General features: G+C 48.9%; 1 protein-coding gene across 1 annotated transcript in view; it reads right to left on the bottom strand.

Moving 5' to 3' along the window:
• Window positions 1–6,745: 6,745 nt before the first annotated feature.
• LOC143955508 (uncharacterized) overlaps window positions 6,746–15,180 on the bottom strand; it is a 76,188-nt gene continuing 67,753 nt past the window's right edge. The window contains exons 11-13 of the mRNA XM_077465542.1: window positions 9,515–9,612; window positions 9,188–9,311; window positions 6,746–7,944 (exon numbers count right to left, since the gene is read on the bottom strand). Coding sequence (XP_077321668.1) covers window positions 6,842–7,944; window positions 9,188–9,311; window positions 9,515–9,612 — 1,325 coding nt within the window. The 3' untranslated portion in view covers window positions 6,746–6,841. The remainder of the gene's footprint in view (window positions 7,945–9,187; window positions 9,312–9,514; window positions 9,613–15,180) is intronic.

The raw sequence follows: 15,180 nt of genomic DNA, 5'->3' as shown, positions 1-15,180 counted from the left end.
CAGGGATGGTGGGAACCCCTCATAATGGGGACATCGGGGATGGTGGGAACCCCTCATAATGGGGACGTCAGGCATGGTGGGAACCCCTCATAATGGGGACATCAGGAATGGTGGGAACCCCTCATAATGGGGACAGTAAGGATGGTGGGAACCCCTCATAATGAGGACAGCAAGGATGGTGGGAACCCCTCATAATGGGGACAGCAGGGATGGTGGGAACCCCTCATAATGGGGACATCAGGGATGGTGGGAACCCCTCATAATGTGGACAGCAGGGATGGTGGGAACCCCTCAGAATGGGGACGTCAGGGATGGTGGGAACCCCTCATAATGGGGACAGCAAGGATGGTGGGAACCCCTCATAATGAGGACAGCAAGGATGGCGGGAACCCCTCATAATGGGGACATCAGGGATGGCGGGAGCCCCTCATAACGGGGACATCAGGGATGGTGGGAACCCCTCATAATGGGGACGTCAGGGATGGTGGGAGCCCCTCATAATGGGGACGTCAGGGATGGTGGGTACCCCTCATAATGGGGACATCAGGGATGGTGGGAGCCCCTCATAATGGGGACGTCAAGGATGGTGGGAGCCCCTCATAATGGGGACATCATGGATGGTGGGAGCCCCTCTTAATGGGGACATCAGGGATGGTGGGAGCCCCTCATAATGGGGATGTCAGGGATGTTGGGAGCCCCTCATAATGGGGACATCAGGGATGGTGAGAGCCCCTCATAATGGGGACATCAGGGATGGTGGGAACCCCTCATAAAGAGGACATCAGGGATGGTGAGAACCCCTTATAGTGGGGACAGCAAGGATGGTGGGAACCCCTCATAATGAGGACAGCAGGGATGGTGGGAACCCCTCATAAAGAGGACATCAGGGATGGTGAGAACCCCTCATAATGGGGACAGCAAGGATGGTGGGAACCCCTCATAATGAGGACAGCAGGGATGGTGGGAACCCCTCATAATGAGGACATCAGGGATGGTGGGAACCCCTCATAATGGGGACATCAGGGATGGTGGGAGCCCCTCATAATGAGGACAGCAGAGATGGTGGGAACCCCTCATAATGAGGACAGCAGAGATGGTGGGAACCCCTCATAATGGGGACATCAGGAATGGTGGCAACCCCTCATAATGGGGACATCGGGATGGTGGGAACCCCTCATAATGGGGACATCGGGGATGGTGGGAACCCCTCATAATGGGGACGTCAGGGATGGTGGGAACCCCTCATAATGGGGACATCAGGAATGGTGGGAACCCCTCATAATGGGGACAGTAAGGATGGTGGGAACCCCTCATAATGAGGACAGCAAGGATGGTGGGAACCCCTCATAATGAGGACATCAGGGATGGTGGGAAGCCCTCATAATGGGGACAACAGGGATGGTGGGAACCCCTTATAATGAGGACATCAGGGATGTTGGGAACCCCTCATAAAGAGGACATCAGGGATGGTGAGAACCCCTCGTAATGGGGACAGCAAGGATGGTGGGAACCCCTCATAATGAGGACAGCAAGGATGGTGGGAACCCCTCATAATGGGGACAGCAAGGATGGTGGGAACCCCTCATAATGGGGACATCAGAAATGGTGGGAGCCCCTCATAATGGGGACATCAGGGATGGTGGGAACCCCTCATAATGAGGACAGCAAGGATGGTGGCAACCCCTCATAATGGGGACATCAGGAATGGTGGGAACCCCTCATAATGGGGACATCAGGAATGGTGGGAACCCCTCACAATGGGGACAGTAAGGATGGTGGGAACCCCTCATAATGAACACAGCAGGGATGGTGGGAAGCCCTCATAATGGGGACAACAGGGATGGTGGGAACCCCTCATAATGAGGACATCAGGGATGTTGGGAACCCCTCATAAAGAGGACATCAGGGATGGTGGGAACCCCTCATAATGGGGACAGCAGGGATGGTGGGAACCCCTCATAATGAGGACAGCAAGGATGGTGGGAACCCCTCATAATGAGGACATCAGGGATGGTGGGAAGCCCTCATAATGGGGACAACAGGGATGGTGGGAACCCCTCATAAAGAGGACATCAGGGATGGTGGGAACCCCTCATAATGGGGACAGTAAGGATGGTGGGAACCCCTCATAATGAGGACAGCAAGGATGGTGGGAACCCCTCATAATGAGGACATCAGGGATGGTGGGAAGCCCTCATAATGGGGACAACAGGGATGGTGGGAACCCCTTATAATGAGGACATCAGGGATGTTGGGAACCCCTCATAAAGAGGACATCAGGGATGGTGAGAACCCCTCGTAATGGGGACAGCAAGGATGGTGGGAACCCCTCATAATGAGGACAGCAAGGATGGTGGGAACCCCTCATAATGGGGACAGCAAGGATGGTGGGAACCCCTCATAATGGGGACATCAGAAATGGTGGGAGCCCCTCATAATGGGGACATCAGGGATGGTGGGAACCCCTCATAATGAGGACAGCAAGGATGGTGGCAACCCCTCATAATGGGGACATCAGGAATGGTGGGAACCCCTCATAATGGGGACATCAGGAATGGTGGGAACCCCTCACAATGGGGACAGTAAGGATGGTGGGAACCCCTCATAATGAACACAGCAGGGATGGTGGGAAGCCCTCATAATGGGGACAACAGGGATGGTGGGAACCCCTCATAATGAGGACATCAGGGATGTTGGGAACCCCTCATAAAGAGGACATCAGGGATGGTGGGAACCCCTCATAATGGGGACAGCAGGGATGGTGGGAACCCCTCATAATGGGGACAGCAGGGATGGTGGGAACCCCTCATAATGGGGACAGCAGGGATGGTGGGAACCCCTCATAATGGGGACAGCAGGGATGGTGGGAACCCCTCATAATGGGGACAGCAGGGATGGTGAGAACCCCTCATAATGGGGACAGCAGGGATGGTGAGAACCCCTCATAATGGGGACAGCAGGGATGGTGGGATCTTCTTGTAGTGAACACTTCCAAGGCTCTCATTCCAGTCCTTCATATTGAGTATTCTTCGTTTTCTCAGGGATGGAAGATTTTCTGGTTATTGGGATTAATTGGAAAAAGGAAAAAAAAGTAAACTCTCGCTCGTGTGCCAACAAAGATAAGGTGAAACGGTGCAAACACACTGCGAGATATCTCTCATAGTATTAGAACGCGTGTAAACAAAGTGTGGTGCTAAAAAAAAATAATAATAAAGGAAATAATAAAGATAAATAAAATGTATAAATTCATGTGTGAAAATCGAAAGCGTAATACAATAAACCCAGGTGTGAAAACTGTCCGCTCGCAGGGGCTATCCACTCACCGCCCCGGGAGATCCCTCACCGACACTTCTTGGAAACACGACCGCCTCGGAAGAAGCCCCCAGAAGAAGTCAGTTGCGACGAAACGCATAGGGCGGAGCATCATGCTTACGTCGTCGCATAAACCAGAAGTAACATAGCTGTAGGGGCCAGCTGTGGGTACAGAAAGTACGTTTACTAAAAAAAAAACGGAGGACCCTCTAAGTAAAGAGAAGTCATTAACGGTTCATATGTTAACCACTTCAGCCCCCGGAAGATTTGCCCCCTTCCCGACCGGCCCATTTTTTTACTATTCGGCGCTGCGTCGCTTTTACTGACAATTGCGCAGCCGTGCGATGTGATAGCCAAACAAAGTTGATGTCCTTTTTTTCCCCCACAAATAGAGCTTTGTTTTTGGTGGTATTTGATCACCTCTGCGGTTTTTATTTTTTGCGCTATAAACAAAAAAAAGAGTGACAATTTTGAAAAAAAAAAAAAAACACAATATTTTGTACTTTTAGCTATAATAAATATCCCCCCCAAAAAATGTAAAAAAACAAATTTCTTCCCCAGTTTAGGCCGATACGTATTCTTTTACATATTTTTGGTAAAAAAAAATCACAATAAACGTTTATTGATCGGTTTGCGCAAAAGTTATAGCATCTACAAAATAGGCAATATATTTTTGCCATTTTTATTATTATTTTATTTTTATTTTTTACTAGTAGCGATCTGCAATTTTTAATTGGGACTGCGAGTTTGCGGCGGACGGATCGGACACTTTTGACACTATTTTTGGACCAGTGACTTTTATGCAGCTAAAAATAGCCACTGATTACTGTATAAATGTCACTGGGGAAAGGGGTTAACACAAGGGGCTAAATGTGTTCCCTGTGTGTGTTCTAACTGTAGGGGGAGGGTACTGACTAGGGGAGGAGACCGATCGGTTTTCATACTTACCACCTTACCACCTGCCACCTGAGAGAACCGGGATTTGTGCGTTTACACACGCACACACACACACATACCCATTCTCTGTCTGTAACAAGCAATCGCTGGTGCCCGGCGGAGATCAGGCGCACGCTGGGCATGAGCGTCGGCTCCGGGGACACACTGCTATGACGTCCGAATCTCACTTCGCATTTCATCACAACTGGCTTCTTCCGATGTGGTTCTACAGCAGGGATCCTCAAACTACGGCCCTCCAGCTGTTGCCAAACTACACATCCCATGAGGCATTTTAGAACTCTGATATTTACAAACATGACTAGGCATGATGGGAATTGTAGTCCCTGAACAACTGGAGGGCCATAGTTTGAAGACCCATGTTTTACAGCATGTCTCCAGTCTCCAACCACCCCTGTGTGTCCTACAGAGTTTCTCCAGTCTCCAAACACCTCTGCGTGTCCTACAGCATGTCTCCAGTCCCCAACTACACCCCTGTGTCCTACATAATGTCCCCAGCCCAGTCTCCAACCACCCCTGTGTCCTACATAATGTCCCCAGACCAGTCTCCAACCACCCCTGTGTCCTACATAATGTCCCCAGACCAGTCTCCAACCACCCCTGTGTCCTACATAATGTCCCCAGACCAGTCTCCAACCACCCCTGTGTCCTACATAATGTCCCCAGACCAGTCTCCAACCACCCCTGTGTCCTACATAATGTCCCCAGACCAGTCTCCAACCACCCCTGTGTCCTACATAATGTCCCCAGCCCAGTCTCCAACCACCCCTGTGTCCTACATAATGTCCCCAGCCCAGTCTCCAACCACCCCTGTGTCCTACAGTGTGTCTCCAGATTCCAACCACACCTGTGTGTTCTACAGCATGTCTCCAGTCTCCAACCACCCCTGTGTCCTACAGCATTTCTCCACTGTCCCAAAGCATGTTTCCGGTCTCCAACCACACCTGTGTGTCCTACAGCATTTCTCCAGTCTCCAACCACACTTGTGTGTCCTACAGCATGTTTCCGGTCTCCAACCACACCTGTGTGTCCTACAGCATGTCTCCAACCACACTTGTGTGTCCTACAGCGTATCTACAGTCTCCAACTACCCCTGTGTGTCCTACAGCGTGTCTCCGGTCTTCAACCACACCTGTGTGTCCTACAGAGTTTCTTCAGTCTCCAACCACCTTTGTGTGTCCTACAGCATGTCTCTGGGCACCAACCACACCCCTGTGTCCTACAGCATGTCCCCAGCCCAGTCTCCAACCACCCCTGTGTAGTACAGCATCTCAGCTTCTCCAACCACACCTTTGTGTCCTACAGTATGTCTCTGGTCTTCAACTACTCCCATTCGGCCTTACAGCATGTCTCCAGCCTGTGTGTCCTACAGCATGTCCCTGTTCTCCAACCAAGCTTGTTTCCTACAGCATTACTCCACTCTCCAACCACATCTGTTTATCCTACAGCATATCTCTGGTCTCCAACCACCGCAGCCGCTGTGTGTCCTACAGCATGTCTCCAGTTTCCAACCCCCTGTGTGTTCTACAGGCATGTATCCAGTCTCCAACCATTCCCTGTGTTTCCTACAGCATGTCTTTGGTCTCCAACCACCCCTGTGTGTCCTACAGCATGTCTCCGGTCTTCAACCACACCACAGCTGTGTGTCCTACAGCATGTCTCCGGTCTTCAACCACACCACAGCTGTGTGTCCTACAGCATGTCTCCGGTCTTCAACCACACCACAGCTGTGTGTCCTACAGCATTTCTCTGGTCTCCAACCACTGCTGTGTGTCCCACAGCATGTCTACAGTCTCCAACCCCCCCATGTTTCCTACAGCATGTCTTTGGCCTCTATCCACCCCTGTGTGTCCTACAGCATGTCTCTAGCCTCCAACTACACCTGTGTGTCCTACAGCATGTCTCCAGTCTCCAACCACACCTGTGTGTCCTACAGCATGTCTCCAGTCTCCAACCACACCTGTGTGCCCTACAGCATGTCTCCAACCACACCTGTGTGCCCTACAGCATGTCTCCAGTCTCCAACCACACCTGTGTGCCCTACAGCATGTCTCCAGTCTCCAACCACACCTGTGTGCCCTACAGCATGTCTCCAACCACACCTGTGTGCCCTACAGCATGTCTCCAGTCTCCTATCACACCTGTGTGCCCTACAGCATGTCTCCGGCCTCCAACCACATCTGAGCCATATCTCTTGTAGTAGGTCCACGGACCATTTTCTGTAGCATTCCATGTACTGAACATAATGTGTGGCCCTTTTTTTTATGTCAGGTGTCACATTTGATGCCCACTTCATTAGGAACCACGGATCCACAGTATGGGCTTCAATGAGGGAAAATAAGTAAAATTTCTCATGGAAGCTCGTTCCTCTAAACCCTATTGCTTATAAAGTATGGTATCTGCCATGTGTTCTTATAAATAGATATAGACAACCACCTGTTTTCTATTAACATAAAACATGATAAAGTGAGGGAAGGAATCGGAATGACAAACTCACTTTATTTGGATCTGATGTTGTAGATAAAACCAGAAAACAGTATTTATTTCCAGGTGTTGCAGTCTCCCTCCTGCGGCGTCACTTATGGTGACCTCTCAGGTGATAATAGAGATTCGAATTCTGGGAGAAGAGCTTCCCACACACGGGGCAGGAGAACGGTTTTTCTCCGGTATGGAGCCGCTGGTGGCTGACGAGGTGCGCTTTGCGTGCAAAGGCTTTTCCACACTCGGAGCAGGCGAAGGGCTGCTCTCCAGTGTGGACCACTTTGTGATACAGAAGGCCGGACCGGCGGGAGAAGCTCTTCCCGCACTCGGAGCACACGTGCGGCTGCTCACCGGTGTGCGTCCTCTGGTGGATGATGAGCCAGGCCTTCTGGGCGAAGCGTTGGCCGCACTCCGGGCAGCAGAACGGCTGCTCGCCCGTATGAGTCCGCAGATGGTTGGCCAGCCATATTTTCCGAGAGAAACTCCTCCCGCACTCGGAACACGGGTACGGCTGCTGGCCGGTGTGGCTCACCCGGTGCTTGATGAGATTGGACTGATGCGTGAAATGTTTCCCGCACTCCGAGCACTGGAACGGCTTCTCCCCAGTGTGGACCACCTGGTGGGCACTGAGGTTGGTGGTGTTCGAAAAGCGCTTCCCGCACACAGAACACGGAAAGGGCTTTTCTCCGGTGTGGACTCGAAGATGGCGGGTGAGCTGCTCCTTGTACAGGAACCGCTTCCCGCACTCTGGGCAGGGGAAGGGCCGCTCGTCCGTGTGGATCTTCTGGTGTTTGAGGAGGTCCATCTCCCTTGTGAAACCCTTGCCGCATTCGGGGCACGGGAAGGGACGGTCGACCGCATGCACCTTCTTGTGCTTGACAAGGTGAGACTTTAGCGTGAAACGCCTCCCGCAGTCCAGGCACTCGTAGGGCTTCTCGCCGCTGTGGATCCTGAGGTGGTTGACGAGCTCGAACTTCCTCTTGAAACGTTTCCCGCACACGGAGCAGAGGCATTTCTTACCGCTGTCCTTGTCTGCGGTTTGCGGTTCATCGGAGAGGCTGTCCAGGGAGCCTTCCTCAGCATTGGAGGGGAAAGGAGAGGCAGCTGGGTGTGTGTCGGTAACAGGGACTTCATCTGTTGGGTCGCTTTTAGTGACATCGCAGCCCTCTGAGAACGTCCCAGTAGAGAGTTCCTCAGCTGGAAGAGACAATCAAAGATATTGGGCTCTATTCACAAAAGCAGATAGCATGCAATATTGGGGTGTCCAGACAAATTTTCCCCAAATAACGCATGCGATCCTAAAAATGTCAACTCGCAATACAGTTTTAGTTTTATTTATTTTTTTACAGTTTTTACAAACACTCGGTAAATACCGCATGAACAGGCGATAAAATCAGTTCACAGAAGGAAATAAATAATTAAATGCATGCGGTAATTAAGTAGTGGCCAAGGCATGCGGTATTTAAGGAATGTGTACTGGTTGCTAAGGAGCGGGCAGCTGCTGGTTTCCTTAACAACCAGTAACTGTCACGGTTGTTAAGAAGCAGGCGGCTGCCGCATCCTTAACAACCGATGAGTTATCAGCTGTCAGCTTAATGTAAAGAAAATAATTGCTGACATTAAACAATCAGAAGGAAAATCAGGTCTGGTGTGGATTTTGAGGGGAACCACCACGCCAACATTTTTAAAAGAAACGGCGTGGGGGTCTCCCCCCCAAAAAATCAATATCAGGCCCTTATCCAAGCATTCAGCCTGGCAGGCCAGGAAAGGGGGGGGGGAGGCGAGCAAGCGTATATCATATCAGGCCACATGCCCTCAACATGGCAGGGGGGGTGCTTTGGGGCAGGGGGCTTTGCCCTCATCCCCCCCAAAGCACCTTGTCCCTATGTTAATTAGGACAAAGGCCTCTTCCCAGAAACCCTGGCCAGTGGTTGTGGGGGTCTTATCAGAATCTGGGAGCCCCCTTTAATAAAGGGGCCCCCAGCTCCCGCCCCCCCCCCCCCCCCATGTGAATGAGTATACTTGAGGACTTGTCAAAAACTGCCTCCTGTGTTTTTTTTTTTTACACTACACTTTTTTTTGGGTGAATGAGTAGGGGTACTATGTACTCCTACTTGTTTACATGAAGGGGGCTGGGATCTGGGGCCGCCTTGTTAAAGAGGGCTTCCAGATTCCGATAAGCCCCCTGCCAGCAGACCCCCACATGCACTGTCCAGGGTTGTGGAGAAGGTGCCTTTGGGGGAGCAGAGTGCCTCCTGCCACAAAGCACCCCCCCCCCATATTGAGGGCATGTGGCCTAGTATGGTTCAGGAGGGGTGGGGAGCACTTACTTGTCCCCCCTCCTTTTTTTGCCCCATTAGCCCCAAATCATGATATCAATATACCACTATAACTCTCCTCTCCCGAAATACTCTGCACTGTTGGAGCACTTTTTACTCACCTGTGTCAATCTCTATTGGAATCTCCTCTTCTTTCACTGTCACTCGAATTACTTCTTCCTCATTCTCATTATCTTCTTCTTTTATCTCTTCTTTAATTGGATTAACACCACTCTGGTCTCCACCCTGTATGAATCAATTGGGACCAATTACATGTCTTATAGTCTTGCGACAAACCTCATAAAAAAATGTTTTACTTTTGTATCTGAACATCAGACAAACTCAGAATGAACATGCTGCATGTAACCTGTTCCTAGATAAAAAAAATGATATGGAACTGCCATTACTGACATCCCTTTAGATGTTCTTCATGCCTTGGTCCCACCCACCTGATCACGGTGTGTGTAGATATGATCCTCCGGTGTGGAATCCCGGGAATACAGAGGATGGGGACATCTCTCTGGTGGGTTCCCATTACTGGATCCATCTGTAGGAAACACACACACTGACTGAATACATTGTTTCTATGTGTTTATCAGATGATGGGGGATCTAGGTGGAGCCTCCATACTGCTCTCTCCTTTACAATAAAGTCTCCTGTGAGCATCTTGTGCTTCAGACTGTGGGGTACAGACCTGCTGCTCGAATCTGTCTGTTCCTGCACCAAAAAGGTAAGTGACCAGGGATCAGGACCCTAAAGACTGCAGACCACCATGCGCCCAGGACAAGGTTTGTGGTATACCAGGACTAGTGAGCGGATTCAGCTGTGTTTTTGTTCGACTGCTAGTGATCCAATGAAACCAGAGACTACCTTTGCCTTACAGCCCTAAAAGTAGTTAATTGCATGCAGTTCTAAAGAGATGGTGACATGTGCACCACCGTAAAGTTTGAGCCCCACTGTTAGCTGGGAATAGAGGACGGGGACATCTCTCTGGTGGGTTCCCAATCCATTACTGGATCCATCTGTAGGAAACACACACACTGACTGAATACATTGTTTCTATGTGTTTATCAGATGATGGGGGATCTAGGTGGAGCCTCCGTACTGCTCTCTCCTTTACAATAAAGTCTCCTCTTACCCTGTGATGTGAGGGGCGGCTGATTCTCCATCATAACGTCCCTGGAAAGAAAGGAGAACTTACCAACTGGAAAGGAAGGCGACAAAAGGAAAAACTCATAATATTATCACACCACAACACTGACTTCATCAGGGGCTCTCTTAGGGACTTCATCAGGAGTCTAGGGATGCTGCATCCTGCTTATACTCCTGATGCAGTCATACAACGAGAAAAGTTTAGCAGGTAACATCCTCAGGCTGTTTCATGGTACCTACCCTGAGTGTAAGGACAAGCCTGAGATGTACTGCTAATACAGCTCATGGCGTCTGGAACTTTCTAATTGCGTTGGGACCTTATTGTAGTGCAGTCTTTCCATGCTTGCATGAAGCTTCTCATATTTCTCAGTGTACTTAATGTAAGGACAGTTCTACCACTTCCATACCGGACACTTTCACCCTCTTCCTGCACCGGCCAATTTTCAGCTTTCAGCGTTGTCACACATTGAGTGACAATAGCGCCGTCATGCAACACTGTACCCTAAATGACATTTATATCATTTTTTGAGATAGAGCTTTCTTTTGCTGGTATTTGTGTTTTTTCCTAAACAAATGAAAAAAAGGCCAAAAATTGTGAAAAAATAAAAACTTTCTTTGTATCTGTTATAAAATATCATTTTTCTTCTTCGCTGATGTGCACTGTTGAGGCGGCACTGATGGGCACTTATGAGGCAGCACTGATAAGCTGCACTGATGGGGTGGCATGGATGGGCACTGATGAGGCAGCACTGATAGGTACTGATGAGGTTGCACTAATGGGCACTGATGAGAACTAATAAGGTGGCATGGATGGGGCTGCACTGATGGGCAATGATGAGAAGGAACTGATGGGCACTAACGAGGCGGCACTGATGAGCAATAATGAGGCAGCACTGATGGGGCTGCACTGATGGGCAATGATGAGGAGGAACTGAATGGCACTGATGAGGTAGCACTTATGGGCACTAACGAGGCGGCACTGATGGGCACTAATGAAGCGGCACTGATGAGCACTAACGAGGCGGTACTGATTAGGCAGCACTGATGGCCACTAATGAGGCGGCACTGATGGGCACTAACAAGGCGGCACTGAGGATGCAGCACTGATGAGGTAGCACTAATGGGGCTGCACTGATGAGCAATCATGAGAAGGAACTGATGGGCACTAATGAGGCAGCACTGATGGGGCTACACTGATGGGCAATGATGAGGAGGAACTGAATGGCACTGATGAGGCAGCACTTATGGGCACTAACGAGGTGGCACTGATGGGCACTAACGAGGTGGCACTGATGGGCGCTAATGAGGTGGCACTGATGGGCACTAACGAGGTGGTACTGATTAGGTAGCACTGATGGGCATTAATGAGGCGGCACTGATGGGCACTAACGAAGCGGCACTGAGGAGGCGGCACTGATGGGAACTGCTGGGCCTGACCTGAATATCAGTGTAAACAAAACGCTGTCAGGATTGCCGGTTATCGGCTCGCTTTTCCTCAAACAGTGACAGCGCTCAGGAAAGGGAAAGCCAATAACCAGTAAATCTGTTAACATTATGACAGCTGTGATTGAACACAGCTTATCACACATAAAGGGCTGCTGTGATTGGCCCTTTACCGAGATCTGTGTCCAAAGGAGAAAGCAGCTAAAGAGCGTGCCCCGGGTGGGGGGGTATATGCGCGGGGCGTGTTCTGGTAGGCTGTCTTTCGGCTATAACACGCAAATGAGGAGGTTAATAAAGCATTATGAGAGCTCATTTACAAGGGAAGCAGGTGTTTGAGCCTTGGTTTTACCGCCCTTTGACAACTTATCTAAACTAGGACATATCGCCTCCTCGCTGCCTGTCAAACACCATTGGGCTGGATTTGATTTTTCTGTCTTTCCCACATTGGGAGACCCTATGGAGGTGGAATGATGGAAAAACAATCCTTTATGGATCAATTGGGTTTTCCTCTTTGAATGTTTTTTTTTTTTTTGTCTGAGATTTGGAGATGATGGTGAAACGTGCATCTGACCCTTATAAATTGAGGTCCGTGTCATCTGGTGAATGAGCCTATCAGGGTGGTGGAGCACATAGAGTGGTTTAGTTATAAAGCATTCGTTGGACGAATGTCACAAGCCTTCACCCAGCCTGCAGGAATATTCTCCAATACTAGGACTTCATTCTCCATCGCCATCTAGTGGGCAAAATGTGGTATTTTTTTTCGAAATCGAAGTATTTCAGAAAATAAAAATACCACATTTTGTCCGCTAGATGGCGTTAACCATTATAAAACGTTTGCTGGTCTCCCTTAACTTCTACCCGGCGACATCCGCCATGCCAGTTCCCAGTCTGCTTCCGACGTCAGCCATAAGCCATCGGCAGCAAAAGGGCTGAGGGCTCTGGATCCATGTCCAAGGACGGCTGCTTTTCACGTTATAAAAAAATGAAACTTTATAAAAATGATTTAGGGCCGGTTCACACCATAGCGGGGGTGGGAAAAGCCTGCGTTCCATGCACGCTTCCCGCACCGCGCTTACAAGGCCCCCGCGCCTTTGCAATCTGCTGCGGGTGCCAGTATAAATGCGAACGACATCCCCAAAAGCAGATGCCAAACGCAGTGCATTTACGGGCACCAGGGCGCATTGCGCCGCAATACCAATGCGATTTGGCGCAGTGCGTTTTTGAAAAGCAGTGCGAACGCTACTTTTTCTGCGTTCCGGGGTGATGGCACTGAATGCAAGAATCGCACAGGAGCGCAGAACGCTCTCCTGTGCGATTCAGGTGTGAACTGGCCCTCAAAAGAAAAAAAAGGGGGGGGGCCCTTTTGCAAAAATTTATTGGGCTGCGAAATTGTACTAACTGAATTGTATGGGAGTCACAAGAACGTGGACCGCGCTCCTGTGAGATTCGGATTTGAACCAGCCCTGAAAAAAATGTAAAAAAAAAAATGTAATTAAAAAAAAAAGGGGGGGGGGGGGGTGTTTGCAGAAATTGAATGGGCTGAAAAATCGTACTGCACCAAATTGCACAGGAGTCACTCAGGAATGTGGACCGTGCTCCTGTGAGATTCAGGTTTTAGCCGACCCTCAAAAAAAAATGAAAAAAATAAATAAAAAAAGGGTTGAAAAATTTTATGGGCTGCAAAATTGTACCAAACTGATTTGCACGGGAGTCACACAAGAACCTGGACCACGCATTCGAATTGGAAGCAGCCCTAAAAAAAAAAAAAAAAAAAAGGGGGGGGGGGTTTTTTGCAAAAATGTAATGGGCTTAAAAATCGTACTGCACCAAATTGCACAGGAGTCGCTCAGGAATGTGGACCGTGCTCCTGTGAGATTCAGATTTTAGCCAACCCTCAAAAAAAAAAAAAAAAAAAGGGGGGGGGGTGTTGAAAAATTTTATGGGCTGCAAAATTGTACCAAACTGATTTGCACGGGAGTCACAGAAGAACCTGGACCACGCATTCGGATTTGAACCAGCCTTAAAAAAAAAAAAGGGGGGGGGGGAGTTGCAAAAAATGTAATGGGCTGAAAAATTTAGCCGACCCTCAAAAAAAAAAAAAGGGGGGGTGGATTGAAAAATTTAATGGGCTGCGAAATCGTACTGAACTAATTTGCGTGGTCACAAAAGAACCTGGACCACGCATTCGGATTTGAAGCAGCCCTAAAAAAAAAAAAAAAAAAGGGGGGGGGGGTTTTTGCAAAAATGTAATGGGCTTAAAAATCGTACTGCACCAAATTGCACAGGAGTCGCTCAGGAATGTGGACCGTGCTCCTGTGAGATTCAGATTTTAGCCAACCCTCAAAAAAAAAAAAAAAAGGGGGGGGGGGTGTTGAAAAATGTTATGGGCTGCAAAATTGTACCAAACTGATTTGCACGGGAGTCACACAAGAACCTGGACCACGCATTCGGATTTGAACCAGCCCTAAAAAAAAAAAAAAAATAGGAAAAAAAAGGGGGGGGGGGGGGTTGCAAAAAATGTAATGGGCTGAAAAATTTAGCCGACCCTCAAAAAAAAAATAAGGGGGGGTGGATTGAAAAATTTAATGGGCTAGGAAATCGTACTAAACTGATTTGCGCGGTCACAAAAGAACCTGGACCACGCATTCGGATTTGAACCAGCCCTAAAAAAAAAGGGGGGGGGGGGTTTGCAAAAAATGTAATGGGCTGAAAATCGTACTGCACCAAATTGCACAGGAGTCGCTCAGGAATGTGGACCGTGCTCCTGTGAGATTCAGATTTTAGCCGACCCTCAAAAAATAAAAAATAAATAAAAGGGGGGGGGTTGCAAAAATTTTATGGGCTGCAAAATTGTACCAAACTGATTTGCACGGGAGTCACACAAGAACCTGGACCACGCATTTGGATTTTAACCGGCCCTAAAAAAAATAAATAAATAATAATAATAAAAAGGGGGGGGGGGGTTTGCAAAAAATTTAATGGGCTGAAAAATTTAGCCGACCCTCAAAAAAATAAAATAAGGGGGGGTGGGTTGAAAAATTTAATGGGCTGCGAAATCGTACTAAACTGATTTGCACGGTCACAAAAGAACCTGGACCGCGCATTCGGATTTGAACCAGCCCTAAAAAAAAAGGGGGGGGGTTGCAAAAATTTTATGGGCTGCAAAATTGTACCAAACTGATTTGCACGGGAGTCACACAAGAACCTGGACCACGCATTTGGATTTGAACCGGCCCTAAAAAAAAAAAAAAAATAATAATAATAAAAAGGGGGGGGGGGGGGTTGGTTTGCAAAAAATTTAATGGGCTGAAAAATTTAGCCAACCCTCAAAAAAAAATAAGGGGGGGTGGGTTGAAAAATTTAATGGGCTAGGAAATCGTACTAAACTGATTTGCACGGGAGTCACACAAGAACCTGGACCACGCATTCGGATTTGAACCAGCCTTAAAAAAAATAATAATAATAAAAAAAGGGGGGGTTTGCAAAAAATGTAATGGGCTGAAAAATGTAGCCGACCCTC

Source organism: Lithobates pipiens, unplaced genomic scaffold, assembly GCF_037356315.1.
Source record: "Lithobates pipiens isolate NorthernLeopardFrog02 unplaced genomic scaffold, aLitPip1_a1.2 Scaffold_35, whole genome shotgun sequence".
Taxonomy (NCBI): domain Eukaryota; kingdom Metazoa; phylum Chordata; class Amphibia; order Anura; family Ranidae; genus Lithobates; species Lithobates pipiens.
This window is presented reverse-complemented; position numbering and strand designations above follow the sequence as displayed.